The sequence below is a fragment of the Castanea sativa genome, chromosome 10 (genome assembly GCF_040712315.1).
Source record: "Castanea sativa cultivar Marrone di Chiusa Pesio chromosome 10, ASM4071231v1".
In the NCBI taxonomy this organism is placed as follows: domain Eukaryota; kingdom Viridiplantae; phylum Streptophyta; class Magnoliopsida; order Fagales; family Fagaceae; genus Castanea; species Castanea sativa.
Window position 1 is genome coordinate 27,795,308 of NC_134022.1, and position 22,725 is coordinate 27,818,032.

The 22,725-nt window shown below is 36.6% G+C and overlaps 1 protein-coding gene and 1 pseudogene across 1 annotated transcript; one reads left to right on the forward strand and one right to left on the reverse strand.

The window, feature by feature from the left end:
- Positions 1 to 8,203, forward strand: part of LOC142612335 (potassium transporter 5-like) — a 46,246-nt pseudogene extending 38,043 nt beyond the window's left edge.
- Positions 8,204 to 8,968: 765 nt separating this feature from the next.
- On the reverse strand, positions 8,969 to 15,111 carry LOC142612697 (uncharacterized). The gene is made up of 8 exons (XM_075784839.1): positions 14,959 to 15,111; positions 14,624 to 14,721; positions 13,912 to 13,979; positions 11,051 to 11,166; positions 10,145 to 10,251; positions 9,767 to 9,816; positions 9,571 to 9,653; positions 8,969 to 9,451 (listed from the first exon to the last, which is right to left on the reverse strand). The coding sequence occupies exons 2-8, from the start codon at positions 14,679 to 14,681 to the stop codon at positions 9,337 to 9,339; spliced, it is 597 nt and encodes a 198-aa protein (XP_075640954.1). The 5' UTR covers positions 14,682 to 14,721; positions 14,959 to 15,111; the 3' UTR covers positions 8,969 to 9,336.
- Positions 15,112 to 22,725: the final 7,614 nt, after the last annotated feature.

Genomic DNA, 22,725 nt, shown 5'->3' on the forward strand with positions numbered 1-22,725 from the left:
ACGTTCAGGGTGATGGCCTTCAACCACCCAAAAATGTATGAGCGGCACGATGGACCTCCATATGTGTTGGCCTGCCGTACAATATGCGGGCAGGGAACCCAAATAATCTCTATATGGCTCCCAAATAATCTACAATGATCCAACAAATGCAAACAACCATATTAAAAATATATCTGTAACGATATCTTACAAACAACCATAAAGTGGTTGGTTCCCACTTGTAAGGCACGATACCTGATTTGGCCGGAGCGAAGCAAGCGACACACGATAGGCGCGTAGGACATGCATTGGATGGTCAGTTGTTATCTTAGCCCCTTTCCATCTACCAAACAACACAGACATAACCTTCATATTAGTTACTTACATAATTCCCATGCGGAAAAAAATTAATGCGGAAATGTAAAACGATAACTAAGTTGAAGATCCTACATACCTGACAGCAAGTGGACCTGGGGGCAGTGCCTGGTGTGGATACCTCATCACAGGACATATTTGTGGAAACCTCGCCCACGCCCACAATTGCACTAATAGCAGTGCACCACCAATTTGCTTGGCTGTCTTCTCTGATGCCTTACAGAGGTGTCTATATAGCCAACTTAGTGTTGCACTACCCCAACTATAATTCTTTCCATTGCTGATTGGATTGAAAAATTGTAGATACATGATTGAGAGCCGTTCGCCAGACTTGTCCATAAACAGTATACTACCCAACATTTGGAGTATGTAATACCGAGCATACTATTGCACACGCACCTCAGTGGCGTCAACGAGAAGAGGGTTGCGAAACTACTCCTCCAGCCATTTGGCTTTTATCCTCAGCCCTTCCAACACTGCAGTGTTCTTTTTTGTACCAACTGGTCTGTCCGGTGGGGGGGGTACCTAGAAAATCCATGCAAAAGTCACGCCAGTTGTCCATATAGGTAAATCCTACCACCGGCAAGCCATGTACAGGTTCCCCCATGATGACCTCTATGTCTTGTAGCGTGATGGTCATCTCACCGTGGGGCAAGTGGAATGAGTGCGTATCTAGCCGCCATCTCTCCACTAAGGTCGTGATCAGTGCATGGTCAAGGTCCATATGTGGGACCCGAAGTAGCCTATCTAACCCCGCATCTGTGATATAAGTGGCAATCCGTGGATCTAACCCACCATCAAACAGACCTTTATCTCGGTGACGACAAGTCAGAACACCTGGCACTTCCTGCAAACAAAGCAGCTTAGTATTAATAATAGCATTCACTAACCACGTAATAATTACACTTCAAACATAATGCCCAAAATCTTTCTACTACATATATTGATTACGATTTTGGACACAAGTGCATACCTCGCCTGCCAAAGAAGCATCCCAAAGCAAACTTGAACGATGCATAGGTTGCCTCGTCAAGACAGTCCCTATAGAGGGTCCTGCTCGATGTGGGTCCATACCTGGCATAAATTAAAGGTGATTAATGGCCCATTAGCATATTCATCAAATACTCATAAGCTAAATCAAAATGATAGCATCTCATTGATAGCATCTCACTAATTTTTTTATTTGTTTTTATATCAATAATTTTTTGATGGCCTTTAAGAGGGGAAATGCTATTGTTGAGGGTGGCTCAAGTGTAATTTTATTGAACCAAATTGCTAAAGTCAGTACCTATATATACATGTTCTCTTTCTTCATCCCCTTGTTTAGTTTTAAGTTATATTTAATATTTAGTTGTATTTTAAAGTTAGTATTGGAATTTGTATATCAATGAATATACCAATTTTTTGATTAATTGCAAAATATAAACAATAGGCTATATATATATATATATATATATATATATATATATATATATATATATATATATATATATATATATATATAATAATGACCAATAATTATTATGACCAAAAACATGCATTACATAAACAGACCCTTCATCTAGTTTAGGTGTAGGAACCGCTCTCGACCCTTATGCAGAATTACATTACCAAACTATGGTCCAAAGTTAGGATAAATTCTTCAGAAAGTGTTAGGCACTCAAGTATGCTCAATTCAATGGATTGGCCTCCACTACAGACCTTCTTTCCATATTCTAGGAAGGGTTTTTCTAAGTGGGATATGTCCTAAACATGCAAATTGCTTTAAGAAAACATAGATCAAAATAAACACAAGCACGATTCAAGCATACATAAGGGGTGAGTTTCCTATTTCTAAGTTTTTAGCTTAGGCTAACATCAACCAAACATGCATTAAATAAATAAAAATAGAAGATAAAGATTTCTAAGGTTTCTGCAATGTGTACACATGACCAAGGCTGCGTACATAGGTCTCTAGGGTGGTGCTACATAGTACATACACACTTAAGAGGAAAAACCCTTCTCTATTCTAATTTCTACTCTTAGTATGTTCCTAAGCTATAATTAATTGAAGATCAGAACAAAAATAATTAAACGTGTAAAATTAAAAAGCAAAAAATATGATATAAAAAATGAGAAAAACACACACACACACACAAAGAAAGGAAGATTTACCTCTACTGTAGACAAGGATCTTAAAGCTTAAATTAAATGGTCCTTTCAATCTTTGGGCTGAATGATACTACAGAAGAGAGTACAAACAATGTTAAAAATCCTTAAACTCAAACATCAACGACCATGGAGAGATTTTTTGACCACCCCGAAAAAAAAAAAAAAAAAAAAAAAAAAAAAAAAAAAAAAATTTAGAACTTTAAAAGGGCATCGAAGGAAGTTCCCTTTTTTTTCCCTCAAAAAATCTCCTAAGCACTTGATTGATTTTCTTTAAAGGGCTCTAATCTAAGCCTTTCAATTCATGTGTTCTTTCTATTTTTAAAACTAATAAGTTCTTTCTAATAAGTGAGTTCTTTCAATTCGTGTTTTTTAAATTCACAATATCCATGATTCAACATAGCACAGTCACAAACTACTATAATTCTATAGGGAATATTTCCACAACTACGAAATCAAAAAGAGGAAAAGAATGTCAAATCCATTCATGAGCCAACAAATACAAACTCGCATCCTCCTATATATATATATATATATATATATATATATATATATATATATATATATATCATCACTTCCTATTAGCAACATTCATCCAAAACAAATTGCATTTTGGATTATTCTAGACTATCAAGCAATGACAATTTGAATTTCCCAATAAACGTAACACAACACAGCTCATTGCAATAAAAAAAATTCCTACATGTCAACAACAGAATGAATCAAACAGTTTCAGAATAAAACTAAAATAAAAAGAACCACGTAACATAAACAACACAGTAATTCCCCTCTAAAACTTCATAACAAGGAATAAAGAGACACACCCAAATCAAAAAAGATCAAATAATTGAGATCTACAAAGCTACCCTTTATTTATTTATTTATTTATGTTATGACACACTTATCATAGTTTAATAGAATTAGCTTCACTTCAATTTCTTGACTCCTTTTAATTACAACAATGCAACATGCACCCTTCTCTACTCTCATTTTCGTTTCACAATGTTTTCAAAAGACATATAAACAAAACAAAAAACTAGCCAACAATATTTCATTTCTTGTTAAACTTTCACAACAATTTTCATTGTTTCCTCTGCATTTTACACAACAATGAACAAAAATTTTGATCCAATACAATTATAAAAAATAACACAATTAATAATCAAAATTACCACAATTACTTAAAAACTCATGGAAAGAACAAAAAAAATTACCAAAATTGCTAACCTTTGAGTGCGAGGTCGCCGACGATGAAATGGGTTTGGGGTTTGTACGGCGGCACCGGCGATGAAACGGGTTTGGGAGTCCGAGGTTGCCGGCGATGAAAGGGGTTTGGGGTTTGTACGGCGGCGCCGGTGATGAAACGGGTTTGGGAGTCCGAGGTTGCCGGCGATGAAAGGGGTTTGGGGTTTGTACGGCGGCGCCGGTGATGAAACGGGTTTGGGAGTTCGAGTTTGCCGGCGATGAACTGGGTTTGGGGTTTGGAGAGTGAGAGTGAGAGTGTACAAGTGAGTGAGAAATGAGAGATGAGAGATTAGAAATGACCGGTTTTAGTGAGCAATACTCGAGTACTTTGAACGGTACCCGAGTACATGAAACTCGAGTATAATGGGCATATACACAAAATTGCAATCCAGATTAGTACTCGAGTTTCAAGAACTCGGGTACCATTCAAGGTACTCGAGTAGATGAAACTCGAGTATAATTCTGGATTCCCATCACATGTTGGCGGACAATCCAGATTGGTACAAAATTGCAAATCCAGATTGGTACTCGAGTTTCAAGAACTCGAGTACTTTTCAAGGTACTCGAGTAGATGAAGCTCGAGTATCAATCTGGATTATCCCATCACAAGCTGGCAGACAATCCAGATTGGTAACCGAGTTTAGTGGACTCGGGTACCAGATTATACAGTACTCGAGTTCTCCAAACTCGAGTATTAGGTGAATTTTTTTAAATAGAAATTTCATACTGGCATGCCACGGTGGAAGTGTAAAATCTAGTACTCGAGTTCACCAAACTCGAGTACTGGAAAAAGTGGTATTTCCCCAATTACTTCTGGAACAGTGTTTTTTGCCTAATTTTTTTTAAAAATGATGGTATTGGGCCGATTTGGCCCTATTAAAATGTAAGCTATTAGGTGGAGAGGCCCAAATATGTACATAAATGGGCCGGACTTGACACCTTATGCCAACCAACTCTACTAAGATTAATATCATCTAGAGTGACCAACCCTAGTTTTTTTTTAATGAGAAATAATCCAACCCTAAATTTTAAATTAAACTACTAGGTAGATAGTGAGACAATGGTTCGGTAAATTACTCAATGTACCGGATGAATTATATGTTCTTTTCAAATAAAACTAAAAAACTGAACTCTACATATAGATATAGGTACCATACAGAAGGAATACAAATCTTCTTTACCACTTTTTGACTTCCCCTCTATGTTTCACCAATCACAACTTACCATGTATTTGTTTAACTTTTTTTTTAAAGAATAGCTAACGTTTAAAATGAAAAAAAAATAAATAAACAAATGCAAGCTGTGATTGGTAAAACATAAAGTAGAACTCAAAAAGTGGTACAAAAGAATTATATTCCATACACGAGACCCATATTTATGTAAGAAACAAGTCTAATAAATTAAATGTATGGAATACACTCTTTTAAAAAAAATTATATATAAATAAAATAGTGGAAAAGGGGAAAATAGGGTCCAAACCACATACATGAGATATCACAAAAAAATGCCATTATCACTAAACTATCACTTTGAACCCAATAATACATATATATTTTTGACAAAAAGGGAAGTTTGTTAACATAATAGCTATGTGAAAAATATGCAGGAACTGAGGCTTTATTCGCTGATCTTGGTCACTTCACAATTCGATCCATTCAAATAAGTATGTGCAGTTTAACCGATCCGGCTGTCATATTGGCATATATTGGGCAAGCCTCCTTTCTTCGAAAGAACAGTGACCTTGTCTCTCAAACCTTTTACAATTCTCTACCAAGTAAATGATACATATCCATTGTCATATTGTTTCTTCTGTGTGTGTGTTTTTTGGCCTCAGATATAGTTGATTTGTTAAGTGATACATGTACATATGATGCAGAACCTATATATTGGCCCATGTTTGTGGCGGCCACATATGCAGGAATCATAGCAAGTCATGCTATAATATCTGGGACTTTCTCTATAATCCAACAATCCCTCTCACTAGGGTGTTTTCCTCGAGTGAAGGTAATTCATACATCGACTAAGTATGAAGGACAAGTTTATGTATCTGAAGCCAATTACCTTCTAATGTTGGCTTGTGTAAGCCTCACCTTGGGTTTCAAGACCACAACTAACATTGGCAATGCATATGGTAATCCACAATTTCACATATTCTTTAAGCATGTTTTTAATCTAAGCTATAAATTCTCAATATTGATTGTCACTAATTATTTGAATATGCTCAATATCGGAAATAAACTTTTAAGGTCAAATGTACTTTTTGTCTGTAAATTTTGATCTATATTCAGTAATTTCATCCCTCAAATTTAAATGTTGAAATTTTTTCTCTAAAAACTTTAAAAGAGTCTATCTTGCGATCTTGTCATTCCTTCTATTTATTGCTAAATGTATTCCAAGCCGTTCATTTTGTTAGTAATGAGAAACTTTAGGGATGAAATTGATACTTCGTTTAATTTGAGGGATTCAGTTGAACTTGAACCAAATTTCCAAGAACAAACAATATTTTTTGGCCAAGTTTAAGTATTACTAGCTTTTCCTTTTCCTTGGTCTTATCTTTCCTAAGAATCAAGTAGAGCCTAAAACATATAAATTCCACCTAATGAATTGTTGATCCTTTGCATGCAGGGCTGGCGGTGGTTTTTGTAATGACCCTCACATCGTGCTTCCTAGTTCTAGTCATGATCATGATATGGAAAACCCGCATACTTCACATAATTTCCTACATTCTTATCATTGGCACTACTGAGCTTATATTTTTGAGTTCAGTCCTATACAAATTTGTCCAAGGAGGATATTTTCGCATAGGCTTGGCAGCAGTACTAATGAGTGTAATGTATGTTTGGAACAATGTGTCCCGAAAAAAGTATTATTATGAGCTTGAGAACAAAATTTCTCCAGAGAAGTTAAAGGAAATAGTTGCAAACACAAGCTTTTATCGAATACCTGGGCTTGCCTTGTTCTACTCAGAGCTTGTTCAAGCCATCCCACCAATCTTCAAGCACTATATAGAAAACCCACGGTTCACTCAATCCTCATTTTTGTCTCCATCAGATCACTACCTATAAACAAGGTTCCAATTGTAGACGACTAAATTCTTAGTTCAAAATAAATCAAACAAGTAAAATAGTTTCACAAATGCGAATTTGTATTGATGAATATGTGGTACAATTCTCTGTAATTACAAAAGAGTGATCCTCTGATTCGATCTTCTTGAAAGATTTGTTAATTGGAATCGTGGTAATATAATTTTGATTCGAACACAAGATATCCTTCAATTTGGCCAAGGAATGGATCGAAAATCTTTGAAACGGAATTACAATGAATCTCTGGCTATGAGCTTGTTAGAAATTCTTTTTTCTTCGTGTTCTTTGTGTTCTTCGTACGTTCTTCTTTTCTGAAGGTTTGTGGTGGAAGTTCTTCAGGGCTTTAGAGGCTAGAATCCTTAGAGCTTCGCTGATTTGTGGTTTGTTGAGGTTTCTGGAGACTTTCGAGCTTGATTCTAGTGACCTTTGAGATCTAGACAAGTAGTTTGGATGATTTTGCTTCGAATGTTGTTTGTATTCGAGGTTGAAGTTTTTGAAGTTCCTGGAGGCTTCGGGGTTTGATTCCGGCAGAGCTTCTTAGATTTCTTGAACTCACGATATCTTTTTCTGTCTGTCCAAATGTCTTAGGAAGGCTTCTATTTATAAGAGTTTGGGGGTGGGTGAGCGACACGTGGTGGAGTCTGATTGATGACACATGTCACAGCCTGATTGGTCTGCTTATGTCATCGCTTACACGTGCTGGATTGCTTGTGTCATTACTTACACGTGCAAGGCTGCTTGTGTCATCGCGTACGCATGCTAATGCGTTTCATGCCTCTATTTCAATGACACTTGGCAAATTTCTATTGGTTTCTGAATAGTGATAGCAAAAGCGTTTTCTTTTTCGTCAAGTAGAGCCTAGAGAGCTTAATGTGTTTTGCTGTGTAGTGAGGTATGGATATAGAGATGTGCAAAATGAGTCGGAGCCCTTTGAGAAGGTTTTGATAGAAAGATTGAAAGAGTTTATTAGTGATGACTTTAGGTTGTCCCAAAGAACGCTGAGTAATGCTGAAAAGGAAGGAGATGTACTGGATGATTGGTTGGAAAAGGAAAAGAGTGGAATTGGGGATGTGAGGGAATTTGAAGAAGATGAAGGACAAGAGGTTGTAGAGAAAGAGATTGAGGCTGTAGACAAGGCATGGCATGCTGGTGTTGTCCACTTGATGGGTGAGACTGAAGTGGTTGCTGGTGAAGGAGCCAGTATGGTAAAGAGAATTATAATAAATTATGCTTGCAACTTGTTGAAGAGAAATCTAAGAGATAGTAAGGAAGTGGTTGATATTCCTCACGAGCGTATGCTGAAAGTGGGTATGACTTATGAAAGAATAATTTGCAGGAAAGATAGACAAATAAAAAAGTATTTCAATTTGTAGAAAAATTAAATAAGAGAAAGATCATGGTATGTGTGGAAAATGGAACATATGGCAGGGTTTGTTGCTAATACATGTAAAATCTTTCAACGTATCAGTTTCATTGATCATGTTTTTGTGTGATAACTCTTTTATTGGTATTTCAACTCGTAGACTTCCTTTGAGCTCTCTATGTTTTGTTGGCATTTCAACTAGATGTTCGATGTCCAAAATGAGTTTTAGCTCAGGTTAATTATAGTTGCTTCTGCTATGAGCCTTATAGCCCAGTGGCATTCATTAATCTCCTTTATTAGCAGAATTAGAATTCAATCATAAAAATAGGACAGAAGTGGGGGGTTTAAATTCAAAAGTCTAAACCCATTAAGTGGGTATACAACTTACTCGTAAAAAATGATCATTGTTAAGGGCTTGGATTTCATTTGCTCTTTTGGACGACCGTTTACTTTCGGCTCAAAACTTATAAAAGTGACAATCTTCCGTGGATTAGTGCTTATTTATAAACACTCTTCATTGAAATAAGACAGTAGAAACCAAGCAAGAGGAGTCCAATCATCAAAACACCAGGGATTTTCAAAATGTTGTGGATATGTGACTCAGACATGGAAGATTCTAACAGCCTCCTGGTCGCCATCATGGTCGCAACGAGCGAATTGGTATTTTATCTTAAATTAAAGGCTTTAGTAGTTGCAACTCCTGCTTATAATGGGAATCGACTAATCAACAAAAGATAAAGTGGTCAAATTTGGTAAAAAGAAATATAAATGAAAGTTTGATACAAAATATGAATGACATAGATGTATATATTTTGGCCTTAAAAGAAGGAAATTATCCTGGAAAAGCAAAGAATAAAACATAAATTAATCTCTAAGCCATTACAAAAAGCAGCCATTTTCTCTGACATCATTTACCTGTAAATTCTTGTCGTGCAGGTTAACTTGGCACCATAATGAGCATGTCATCTATAGACTTATTGTCATTCAGGTTAACTCAGCACCATTATAAACAATAAACAATAGAAAAACACTGACAAAAAGTCTGATCAATTCTCATTGACCAAATATAATTGAGGAGCTACAAAATTGGGATGATTGTTTCCTTTACTATCAGCAAAAACTCTCCTGTGCCCTTGTATATCTCTAGTGTGGTTTTGGTACATACCCATCAACTGCAAAGTTTCGGGTGGCGGCGGGAATAGCTAAGCGAATTCCATCAAGTTCAGGTTTTGCAATCACTTGACAACCCAAGCGAGATCTGCAAAATCCCAAACATGAAATTAGATCTAACTGCCCCAAAATGGAATAGGAAAAAAAAAAATCTACATTGAAGGTAAAGAAAAATTATCATAGCAAGTTCATGCAAACGGAACCAACGTTTCTGTAAGCCCAAAGGCCAGATCCAACATATCGTTTTCCTCATCAGCAGGGTCTTCTAACTTATTGTAATACTCCATGTCCTACCATAAAATTCATTAGTTAGCCCCTCAAATTTGAGCTTAATATAATGTTTGACCTAACACAGATTAAAGTCCAAAAGGATGATTGTTTAAAACATATAGCCAAAACATACCATCACAATCACATGACATGTTGAACAGGCAAGTGAGCCTTCACATGCTCCTGAAATGACATTAAAAAACAGAGCATTAAATTTTGAAACAATGAACGAAGAAATACAAACTCATTGACATGGAAATTATTCATCCATCAATCTTGTGCTACTGAAAGTAAAAACTTCAGCCCAGGGGGAAATCCCATGTTATAGTTTAAACAAGGTATATCTGGTAAGTACTCAATAACTATTACTGTCAGCATGTCCTTCAAAGTTCAGCAACTGTTCTAAAGATGCCCAAGTTATAAGAAATTACTTTCATTAAAACCTATGAAAACAAATTAGACAAATGTAATGATGCAAAACACTGGACTAAATAAGTATCAGAATCCTTGCCTTCAAGCTCTATATCATTTTCATGAGCAGCTTCCAACATTGACATTCCAATTGGGACCTTAATGTGCTGCTCCTCTCCATCCTTGTCAACAAATGTGACAGATATCCTGCAAATTAAAGCATCCAAGTAAGAAGAAATGTAAACCTGAAGTGGGGGAAAGGTTGAGGACAGAGCAACAATGTCTCATAGGATGCTGAAGACATTATATTTATAGACACCAATAGTGTACACTATCCATTAGAATACTCATCCTCCTAATGGTTGACAGCATAACATGCACATAAACATATACTTTGCTCTTAATATAAAGACACCCAACACAAGAACAGGGGACATCATATATGCTACTAGGACTGTTGCTTATCTAATTCCCTCCTCTCCCTGCATAAGTGGAGCTACCTTTTCTCCTTTACGGGGTATTTTTCTATCCTATCATAATAACCTTACCCTCAACAATAGTCAACCAGATAAGCTGCGTTGGAACAAGTCCATAAGTAGTAGGCCACAAGAATAATTCTAGAAACATCAAGAGCTATGCAAACAAGCCAAATCATGTGAGAAACTCCAGCACAGTACCCATGCTACAACTAGAATTACCTATGTTGGCTGCAAAGCCAAAGTATTAATTTAATAAATCTTCACATATACAATTGCATCCAACACATGCCATAGCTTGCCCAGAGTAGTGCTACATGAAAAAAAAAAAAAAAAAAAAAAAAAAAAAAAAAAAGCTTTTCTTTGGAATAATTGATGCTGCTACTTTGCATAAACTGGGTTTGTAGATCTATATCATCTTCACTCTTTCAGGGTCATATGGTGCTAAATTAATCAGCAGGGGTGTATAATACAAGTGACAATTATATATTCCACATCCTTACAATCCATTTTAAACAAAAGGAACTTACGTTTCTTCCTTTTCACTCCCTTCCTCTGATGCATTGGCAGTAGTAGTGGTAGAAAAATTATGATGCTTCAGAAATATGGAACCCTGGAACACCTTGGTTTCTGTCTGTCGTTCAAACTGTTTTGAAAAACAAGGAAAAATCATGCTAGTTTCAATAAGAATAACAAGTTTTAAAAAAAAAAATCACATCTAAATTGTAAAGAACCTCATAATTACACAATTTTTTCAACAACCATCTCAACCCATGTATAACATGCACAATTATAGATTTATGCATTATTCTCATATATTGCTTACAATTTCCAATTTATTCCCATTCTAAACATTTCCATGCAATTTTATTATGCAGTTTACACTTCTCTTTTGAACATGGAATGCTATTGTGTAATTTCAACCCTGAATCTTTACCAAAAATTTACTGCAGAGGATTGCTAAATCTTGTCATTTAACTGGATTCATAGTTTTGTCACTACTTTTCCAGAGTAATTCAGACACTAGATTATTCACTCAGCCAAATCTTAAATTTGAAACTATGATTCACAGACAAGACTTTCAATCCTTTACAAAGAAAACTCTAGGATTGATCTAGTTTCCTGGCCAAAAAAGGGAAAGAGACTATCACGTTAAAAATGATATCTAAGGCTGCGTTTGTTTCACCTAAAAATATTTTCTGGTAAATATTTTCCTAAATTTCAGGTGTTTGGTGTGACTTAAAATGCTGGTCAACCATCAACCTAAATAATTTGGGGCATTTTGGCGTAAAATGATTTATGCCTCTATCTCTAGGCAAAACATTTTACGCCTCACACAAAACTCATCAGCCCCAACCTCCACGCCCCGCCCAAGCACCCTTTCTTGCTGCCACCGATCTTGCCGCAACCACTTTGTGGCCGCCAATCTCACCCAACCACCTTGCTTCCGTCGATCTCATTCCAACTGGTTGTTCTTACCGATCTGTATACAACAAAGCCTTCCCTTCCTACCAAGCCATTGGTGGCCACAAAGCCAGCCATCATAAATCCTCCACCAAACCCACCACCACCACCAATGAAACCTACCCAACAGTAACAACAACACCAACACCATCATCACCAGCAGAAATGTCACTTTCTCAGGAGGCAGCAGCTCCCACCAAAGCCACTGTGACTTTGACTTGAACCTGCATTCCTTGCCTGACTTCTGGATCAACAAGAAAAACACTACTATTCAGCTTAGGTGGAAAAGGTGGTTGAGTCTCCTTTACCAACGAAGAATTCATGTTTGTTCTTGATGAGTCAGGAAGATAATGGTTCCTTAACAAGAATGATTTCTAGATGAAATCAACCACAATGCTTCATTGGATTTTTTTTTTTTTTAAGGTCTATGATTGTTTTAGGCTTTTTTTTTTTAAATGAATTGTTTCTGTACAGTGAATTTGTTAATTGTTTGTGAAACATTCTTAATATCTCAGTTCTGTTCATCATTATTATTTCATTATTAAGTAAAACTGGGTTCTCAACTAGTTGCCATGTATATCTCTTCCTTGTTAGACATCTACTTGGGGGGAGAGGGAAGGCTTATTCAGGTGAGCCATCCTCCCTAGTATTCAATACAGGGCAAAGAAGAGGGGCTTAACTCTGCCAAGCAAACTCTTCCCTTTTGTTTGATTTCTTGGAAGTCAACCTTTCCGTTCACTCCACCAAGAAAGGGTTAAGGCACAACGCAATCTGAAATGAATCCTGAAGGCACTCTCCTTTATTGTGTAAAAAGCATAATTTGCAGCCAAATTTCCTCATCGTTTGATCATTTTGATTATTCCAGCTAGGATAAAAGTCCCAGTCAAAACTCAGGCAACTTGCTCTTCCAACTATTTCTCACTTGCTGCTGTTAGTATTTTGGATTTTTTTGGGGGGGTTGATATTTGTTTATTATATTATATCTGTTTGGGAGTAGAGATAATGTGGGGAAGTAGTAGAAAATATGTTCCCAGAGCATTTTCCAGAAAATATTTTTCAGTTAGAATATATTTTCAGGTGAAACAAATGGAGCCTAAAACATAAAACCAGAGGAGAAAGATTTCTACAATCAAGGTGATCCAAACACAAAGATAGAGACTTAAATCTTCCACAGGACAAAGCCATGGCATTGTAACCTAGCTATGCGAGCAGATCCAAGTCTTTTTACATACAAGTACAACTGCAGACCTGTAGGCCTAAGTTACAATTAGATGAAAAGCAAAGGGCATGAGGAATAATAAGCTCATTAAAAAAAAATCCATAACAGCCACCAGCCTTCCATATTGTATGAGAAAAAAACAACAATATCTGATATAGGTAGAAAAAGGAAGGAGCAGATGATCAACTACACTCTTGCTTGCCCTTCTGACTTGATGATTCAAATTCTAATGGGTATAAGAATCATTGATCACACCATTGTGTCCTCCAACTAAGTCATTATGTGGAGCCACAACTCGCTTCTGCTAATCAAGATAGATCCTAGAATATTCTATGACTAGCATTTGTTATGATGGCCTATCAAGGTATCAAGGACTTCAAGTACCTTTGTTTCAAACTCCATGGCCCATCATTTAGAGTAAGCATCCAAGATTAATCAAAATGTGAACAATGAGAGCTTGGCTAATTACAAGAGAAGTGAATACCACTCACATCTACAAGCAAAGTCCTTGGTTAATTAATATCCATTTAGTTCAGTGAATTTATATATTATCATTCTCCAAGCACTTTGGTAAAATGATTCTACTGCCACTTTATGATCACTCGAGCAAATGGAAAGCATAAAAACAATATTACCTAAAAAGCAACAGATAATGCAAAAACTAAAAGTAGAAAACTCATTCTTTGCAACAAGAATGATGATACATACCAACGGTTGCAAATATTGGCTGTAGGGCCTTTGTATATATCCTGCTCTAGTTATGGGTGTCAATTTCCCTGAAAAAAAAAATCATTCGGAATTAATGATAGAACGCATCTATGTCATGCATCGAGTTAAAACCACTTATAAGTTATAATCTCAAGTTATTCATGGTATATTGAATTGTGACTTCTTTTTTTAATTAGTAAGTTATAAGACGACCTACCAATCACCTCTCCTAGACCCCACAAAAATGAAAGCTCTGTGCACTTCCTATGACCTTTTTTAAGTTTCACACACCCAATGGGTCTAAAACCTATAACCTCATCCTCCAGCCAGTACTTATAAAGATGTCATTTGAATTTTTGATTCTGAAACATATCGACTGTGTTTGCCAACGGCTTTTTCTTTTAAATTTTTAGCGTCCTTCCTTCAATACATTTTTTAAAACCTCACTTTTTCTACATCCAACCATACTTTAACCAACTTTTGACAAATAAGCTTTCAGCAAAAAGCTGCATTGCATCCATACAGACACTTATTACAAGAAAGCAAAACAAACAAAAAATTAAAAAAACATAAATACAAAATGGGTTTTTATGAAAACGGATTTGTCATTTGAAATTGAAACAAAACTCATTGGTTTCATATATATAGAGCTATACAGACATGAAGGTTTATTATCCTGTAATGAAATTGGGCACACCAAAAGTAGTCATACCTCTTGAGAGTCCTCTGAGCATCAAAATTCCAGCTCTTGAAACTTTAGATGCCAACATAATCACACTTGAAAAAAAAAAAAAAACGCTGCCCCCAACTCTGAATAAGGAAATCAATGAAATAATAATGAAGATTCCAGTAATCATATAATATATCAAAGTAGTGACATAAATTTTAAATTTGGAAAAAAAAAAAAAAAAAGGCGCAATTAGGATTATCATAGAACACCAAATTGAAGGGCAAGGATGTAATATTAAAAGGAATAAATGAATTCATCAGAGACAGAACGAACGAAAGAAAGAAACACGACCAAAGTGTTAAGGAACGAAACAGTACCTCTGAGGTTGTCTCTGGTGGTAACAGAAACTGATTGCGGAGGTGTTGAAATTTGGATCCGAGTCCGAGTCGATCTGGGTATTATAATTTAGACCTCAATTGGTTCGGCTGAGCTGAGAAAAGGAGGGCAGAAAGAATAGAAATGGGTGGGTCGGATCGGATCGGTTGAAAAGCCCTTGAATTTTATTATGATTTTTTTTTTTTTTTAAATTATGGTTGAACCGGCAACCGGCGCCAATCTGATTCGGTTATTCAACAAAACCGAAATTTATGAAAAAAGCAGGTTTACCATTGATTCCAACCGGAAAAATCAGGAACCGGAATGATTGAACCGGTTTTGTTAAATCATTGATATCTAGAATTGCAGAAAAAACTAATTTTTGTTCTGATTAGAGAGACTACTCCACAAACACAATACACACGGTATTGCTTGAATTTCTTGAAACAAGCTTCTTCTTCAGAGAGAGAGAGAGATTTACAAACAAAACAACCAAAGCTATGTATTTTACAAACCCTGAAAGCCACACACCCTCTTTTTTTTTTTCTTTTCTTTTTTCTTTTTTTAAGAGTCAGTAAGAGCCACATACTTTTGATATTCATTTAAGTCTTTACTTTTATTTCTTCTTTTTTTTTTTTTTTTTAAAGGAGTTTTCTACTTGTACGTACGTTTGGCCAACACAGAAATTATGGCTCCATTTAGATATAGTTGAAAATTAAAAAGTAAGATTGCAAAATAATTTTTTAATGTGTGAATTAATTATGATACTTAGCTTCTTTTTTTTCTAATGATAATTATGATAAGAAAAAAATTTGTAGTTTTAGTTAATTAAGTGAATTAATTAAAATCACTTAATTTTTCTTTAACATGAATTCATATATATATATATATATATATATATATATATATATATATATATATATATAAAATAATTTTTTAATGTGTGAATTAATTATGATAATTAGCTTCTTTTTTTTCTAATGATAATTATGATAAGAAAAAAATTTGTAGTTTTAGTTAATTAAGTGAATTAATTAAAATCACTTAATTTTTCTTTAACATGAATTCATATATATATATATATATAGCTTTATTCTTGTTATGATTACAATTAAACATATGTGATGGTCCATTTTGAGAAAAAATAATTAATTCTAAATGAAAAGTGTCTCTAATTATTATGTTTTTAGTAGGGGCCGAGTCAGAACTTTGAGTTAAGGAATGCAGTTTTACTGTTGACTGTGTGCGGCGATTTCAACATCTGATATTGCTACTTAGCTGTTGAGTTTTTTTTTTTTTGTGGGTAAAAACAAAATTATTTTTGTTTAGAATTTTTTAAAAGGAAGGATTATTTTTTTTGGAAAAATTCTAGTTAATTGAGCTTAATTTTGTTTTTAGTTTTACTAGTAATTTTTTTTTTTTTTAAGAATCCGAACTCGAAGGCCAGGCAGGTAATTTTTGTTGTTAAGTTATTTGTTTTAGATTTTAGATCTATAATTTTTTGTTATGGTCACTAAAATGAAGAAAATGCTAGAGTTACAAGTTTTTTATAAATTACTAATGTGATAAGTGGGTATTAGTAAGTAAAAAAATGATGTGAGTGGTGTGCTTATATGCAAACCAATAATAATTTGCCACCAAATTAGTTTGTAAAAATGTTATAAAAAAATTTGTGAGTATAGCATTACTCTTGAAAAAATCAATGATATTGTTAAAGTAAAAGAGAATGTAATTTTATAGAAAAACAATTGCTAAAATTGGTACATACATATAATAATTTTTTTTTTTTTTAAATTAGGGAGGGCAAGTCCAAGGGTGGTTCCACCCCTGGTTTTTAGGACGATTTTGTAATGTTAATACGTTTACATTTTCTATTTTTATTTTTTAAAATATAAGATGTGAAAATTCAGATAAAATTTTTGTATATTTTTTACCTACATATTATTAGTAATAAACTTATTATATCTATATTTTTATAATTTAAAAATGATTAATTAATTATTTATGACATCATTGATTCAATCATCGGTGTAACTCCAATTGAACCATAAAATCAAGAATCACTTTTCTTTTCAGGTCTTTGACTATTCTAGTTTAACTATCAACTCGACCTCGATTTTGGGTTTTATCAAACCAAATGGTGCTCGTTTTTTATTGAACCAATTTGATTGACTGGTTCGGTCTAATTTTTAAAACCATTGTTAGAACATACTAAATAGCTTAGGATCTATGTTTAGTTCGATCCAACTAAACAAATACCAACCCAATTACTAATCCAATTTGATAATGCTGAGATCGTCAGTTAAATAGATTCGTCCAAATAGGTCAACACGAACTTCGTATCTATACCTATAAGAGTAAGAATGGAATCCTCTCTAAGTGGCCACTAGTGTGGTGCCCGGACACAAAGTCTCCAAAGGTAGAGTTAGAGACTGGAAATGATAGATAGGGCTTATAAGAACTAGAGCGAATAAAGTGTTTCAGTGAGTGTGCATGTATGTACCTTCTGTGGCTCTGAGATGTGTCTTATATATATATAGTCATTCCACCCTATTCATGGTGGTATAATTGCTTCTTTTGTAACGCCTCTAGGCTCATTCAATGTGGGCTTTGATAGGTCTCCAACGGTCTTCTTGGCCAATTGGTAACCATCTAAGGCATTGAATGCTCCTCTTTATGGCACTTCTACCATCGTCTATGCTAAGGTGGGATGGACGATGGTACTTGATGGACTCGTCTAGACTGATATTTATTGGGCCTATCAGCTGCCCCCAGTCCTGTGGTCGTCCTTACGTGTAATGACGATCATAGGAAGATTGAAGGTTTTTTGTTCAAACGTGACCCTTGGGATTCCGTTTTAGTCGCATTTAATGCGTAGTGTCGGCGTCGTACGTGTCGTGGCCACATGGCACATTCTGACTAATGGAATTCAATGCTTCACTCATGTGTCTTTTGGGTTTCCCGCCAATTTTCAATTTTTCATGCCCAACTTTATTAAACTTGTCTTCTTTTGCACTTTCATCCTTACTTTCTCCTATTTGCGCCATTGTTGCTCTGTGTTTCTCTTCTCCGAGCTTCCTGTCACATTTCTCCTTTCTAGGATTGTTCTATTTAAGGTACGATTTCTTTCCTCATTGTTAAGGACATATTTTATGTAGTTGGCAAATCTTTTAACAAAACGCACTTTACTTGTATTTGGGTAAATCTAGGATGTGTTTAATTCTACAAAGAACATGTTGTTCAAGTCTAGTATTAAAGCCATGAAGATTGGACCAAGAAACAAGTGAAGAAAAGGTATTTACTAAAGCTGGACACCTACGGACACCTGCTCGACAGATAGCTATCTATCGAGATTTAATGAGGCTCGACAGATGCTATCTATCGAGGTATCTATCGAGATTACGGAAATCAGAATTTTCAGATCTAATTTTTCGGCCAAGCTTTTGTATTTGTATAGGGTTTCTTTTCTCACAACCCTAGACATATATAAGGCTTATTTTAGAGGCCGTCACATAAGAGAATACAAGGAGAACATATGCAAAAGGTGACTGAAGCCTTATTCTCTCTAAAGGAAACTACTGCGTCTTTGCGCCTTAGGGTTTTGTAACCAAATGCTTCTTGATCTTCATTGTTAATGAAGTGAAGAACTTTGCAACCAACATCTTCTTCTCTCTAGTTGGTGATTGAAGTCGCGTATTGGGATCCACGCAATTGGTTAGTCACGTACCGGGATCCATGCATCAAAGGGTGGCGTTCATATATTGAAGAGTTCAGAGGTTCTGAAGCAGTAGAAGGTTTCTGCTATAAATTCATCTACGGGGATTGTAGACTCTAGGGATAAAGGTTTTGTACTAGATCTTAAACTTCTCTTTACTATAGTGGATTGCTTTTCGGGAAGATTTCCCCCCAGGTTTTTTACTGTGAAACTGATTGGTTTTATTGGTTTTCCTGGGTCATCATATCTTATCTTATTTATTTTTCCGCTGCACTTAGTTTTGACATTATATTGATGTTTGTTTGTTTTAACAAGTTTTATGCATAATAAATCTAATTAACAACTTGGGTTTAAAACTTGTTAACTCTATCAACTAGGGTCTAAATTTCCCAACACTCATGATTTTATCTTTTGTAGCGAACTTTATTAGCAAAAGATCGCTGGTATTTTCCTTTTCTTGTTTTGGAATTTGGAGTTTTTCCCCTTTTTTCCTTCTTTTGGGTTCCATGGTAGATAGCTTTGAGGTTACAGGACTCTGTCCTTCCCTTTCGTTTTTCTTTGCACGCTTAGGGGCTTCTCTAGGCTCTTCTCATTCTTTTGGCTCTTCAATTAAGGGTTTTGTGTTTGGGGGTAATGGCTTAGGCCTAGCATTGGCTGAAATGCTCCCTCTGCTTCGTGAGTCAGTGGATTAGTTTAAGGGAATAGTGGGTGAACGCAAAGCTATGTCAGAAGTGAGGTCTAGTGAGCTAGAAACTAGGTTGTCGTCTAGTGACGACCCCGTTAAGGTGGAGGAGGATACCGCAGCTTCTGACCTAAGAGAGGTTAGGCTTTTCATGCCCTCGAGGAGGTGTGTGGTCTGGACGCTGACACTCTCTCCAGGTTTAGGGATAGGTTCCAATTCCCTGTTCGGGTTCGGGTTCGTCTTCCTCATGGAGAGGAACGGGACCTGTCATTTTTCGTCTAGGGAAGTGTGTTTCTATGAAGCTACCTTCCTGTGTGGTCTTAGATTTCTCGTCCACCCCTTTATTATAGAGCTTCTAAATCATTTCAATATCGCTCCTAGGCAACTTATGGCAAATTCATGGAGGATTGTGATCAGTTGTATGGAGATATGGATGGATGTCTCTAAAGGGGACATGATTAGGGTGGACAAGTTCACATATTTGTACCGTCTAAAGGTGTCAAATGAGAATGGGTACTATGAACTTGAGCCCTAGGTCAGGAAGGCTAGGATCATTACAGATCTACCATTGTCCTTTCGATATTGGAAATCGAGGTTCTTTTTTTGTGTCTGGGGATGAATGGGAGACTCTTTCCGATGAGTTCTGGGGTGACGTTCTTAGGTTACTTCGTCATTAGAGATCCCCGAGTGTAGATGCGTCGTCCTTCTACAAATCCTTTTTCTTTCTATTATATTTTTTGTGGCTAATCTTTCTGTTTGTTATGCAATTAAAAAGTGTCCAAAGCTCAAGAGCAGGTACAAGAGGCGTGTCGAAGCAGCTACTGAATACGCCAGAACTATTGAAGACTTCGATGACCTGGTTGACCCGAGAACCTTAGCTCTTCATTGCCTCAGTCCAGAGCCTTCCTCCTTCATCCTATGCTCCATTAAAATTGAAGAGAAGAAGAGTAAGTGCTTATTTGGTTTGTCACTGACTTGGTTTTTTCTTTCCCCTCTTTTTTTTACAAGTGTTTCTCTTTCACAAAGATAATGATGAAGTTCAATCAGGGGATGTATGCCAAGATGAGGGCCAAGAAGAACGAGCCCCTTTCCAACCTCGGGAAGAGGGTGGTGCGTGTCGTGGAGAAGGGGACTCCCGTCTCACCTGTTGCTTCTGTCCCTAGGGCTACAAGGGTTGCGTCTCCTGCCACCTCAGTGGAAGAGATCAATCCTCGCCCAAAGAAGCAGCAAGTGATGGATAAGGGCAACAAAAAAAAAGCCGACTCGCGCTCGTCAAGCATCTGGGACAACGCCAACCTGGCGCTGACGAGGGTGCAGGATGCCTTTACTGCTGAGGAGTTCAAGGCCTTTACTAATGTGCCTTCCAACAAGATCTTGAGTCGTCTCATTCACAAGCTTGCCCAGGTCAAGTACTTGTATCACTTATTTTTCCTCTCTTTTCCTCTTTTGCATGGATCTGAAAGTTAGATGCTTTGTGTGATCTCCTTTTCAGGTGCTGGGAGAAACCATCCACATTACATTGGAGTACCTGAGTCAAGAGGCGAAGGCCACATCAGTAGGGTCCAAGGTGGAGGCTCTGGAGGTGAAGAATTCGAAGCTGAGGAAGGATCTCATTGCTTCCATGGACGAGGCCAACACTGCCAAGGAAAAAGCTAAGGTTTTGGCTGATGACCTGAGGGCTAAGAGGCAGCTGACCTTGGAGAAGGATGAATAACTCCAAGCTGCAAAAGAGAAGGTTAAGACCATTACTGCCAAGGCCGTTACAACCTTTCAACAGACTGATGAGTACAACACTATGCTCTGCAGTTGGTACTACAAGGGCCTTGAGCTCATTCGACGATATCTCATCAAGCACCCTACTGGTGTGGACTTGGGAAGTCTAGACCTGAAGGAGGTAGACAAGGAGATGGAGGCGAAAGAGGCTAAAAGTCTGTTGCTGTTGCTCCTGAAGGGAATGCTCCAGAGTCCAATCTTATCGGTGGTGACGAGGCTGCTACATGAACCTGTCCAGTGCACATATATATATATATATATATGCTTCTTTTTTTTTTGGTGCCCAGTGTGTTTTTGGGCTTCTAATTCCAAGACAATGCTTTTTCTCCATGTTTTTTGGGGCTTTTAATTTCTATTTATGGACAAGATAAGTTTATAATATTGCTCATTTTCATACCTTTGATGGTTCTTTTCTTGTTATGTTTGATGTATGTGACTGGTGCTTTTACTAGAGTCTTTGTCCGCTTACCCCCGTCTATGGGTACTTAGTCACTTTTTAGATGATTTACATCCTGCTGTGGAGTTCACTTAGGCTTCGTTAGTGACTTACAGCTGTCTAGCAGAATTCTCTTTGGCTTCGTCGGTGATTTACTTCAGTCTAGCAAAATCTTATCACTTAGCCTTTTTTAATTGACTTACATCCAACTAAGGAATTTTGTCACTTTGGCTTCGTCAGTGATTTACATCCGTCTAGCGGAATCTTATCACTTAGCATTTTTTAGGTGACTTACATCCAACTAAGGAATTTTGTCACTTTGGCTTCGTCAGTGATTTATAGATGTCTAGCGGAATCTTATCACTAAGCTTGTTTTAGGCGACTTGCATCCAACTAAGGAATCTTGTCACTTTGGCTTCGTCAGTGATTTACATCCACCTAGCGGAATCTTATCACTTAGCCTTTGTGTTCTAGGCTTGCGTACAATGAGCTGGAATATTGGCTGAATAGTGCTTTTATTATTTTATTTCAAACATGGATACAATTGTCTTTTGCATTTATTGATGATAATTCTTCAAATACTCAATGTTCCATGGGCGGGGCAGTTTCTTCCCATCCACCGTCTCTAGGTGGTAGCTACCTTGTCATGAGTAGTATCATCTTGTAGGGCCCTTCCCAGGTTGGCCAAGCTTCCCTTGGGTTGGATACTTAGTGGTTGGTGTGACTTTGTGCAGGATGAGGTCTCCTATATCAAGTTTTCTGAGCTTCACTCTTTTGTTGTAATATTCGATCATCTTCTGCCGGTATTTTGTCATCTTCTGGGATGCTCCGTCTCTCACTTTGTCGAGGTAGTCCAAGTTGACTCTCAACTGATCGTCGTTGCTGTTTTTACTGAAAACTTCACTTCTCATGTTGGCGACCTTTACTTATACTAGAATTACTGCCTCGGTGCCATAGGTGAGCCTAAAGGGAGTTTCTCCTGTCGGGGTTCTTGTCGTAGTTTTGTAAGCCCACAAGACACAAGAAATTCCTCTAGCCATGCACCATTTGCTTGTTCCAGCCGAGCTTTGATGATCTTCAGCAACGTTCAGTTCGTCACTTTTGTCTGTCCGTTGGCTTAGAGGTGTCCTGGAGATGAGAACTGGTTCTTGGTCCCTAATCCT

What these genes read in the sequence shown, in the direction of transcription:
- LOC142612697 (XM_075784839.1), bottom strand. Translation starts at nt 14,681, where the DNA reads ATGTTGGCATCTAAAGTTTCAAGAGCTGGAATTTTGATGCTCAGAGGA. An exon ending in AAATGATATAGAGCTTGAAG is followed by an intron (nt 9,817 to 10,144) that starts GCAAGGATTCTG and finishes ATGTCATTTCAG; the next exon opens with GAGCATGTGAAGGCTCACTT. An exon ending in GCCTTTGGGCTTACAGAAAC is followed by an intron (nt 9,452 to 9,570) that starts GTTGGTTCCGTT and finishes GGGATTTTGCAG; the next exon opens with ATCTCGCTTGGGTTGTCAAG.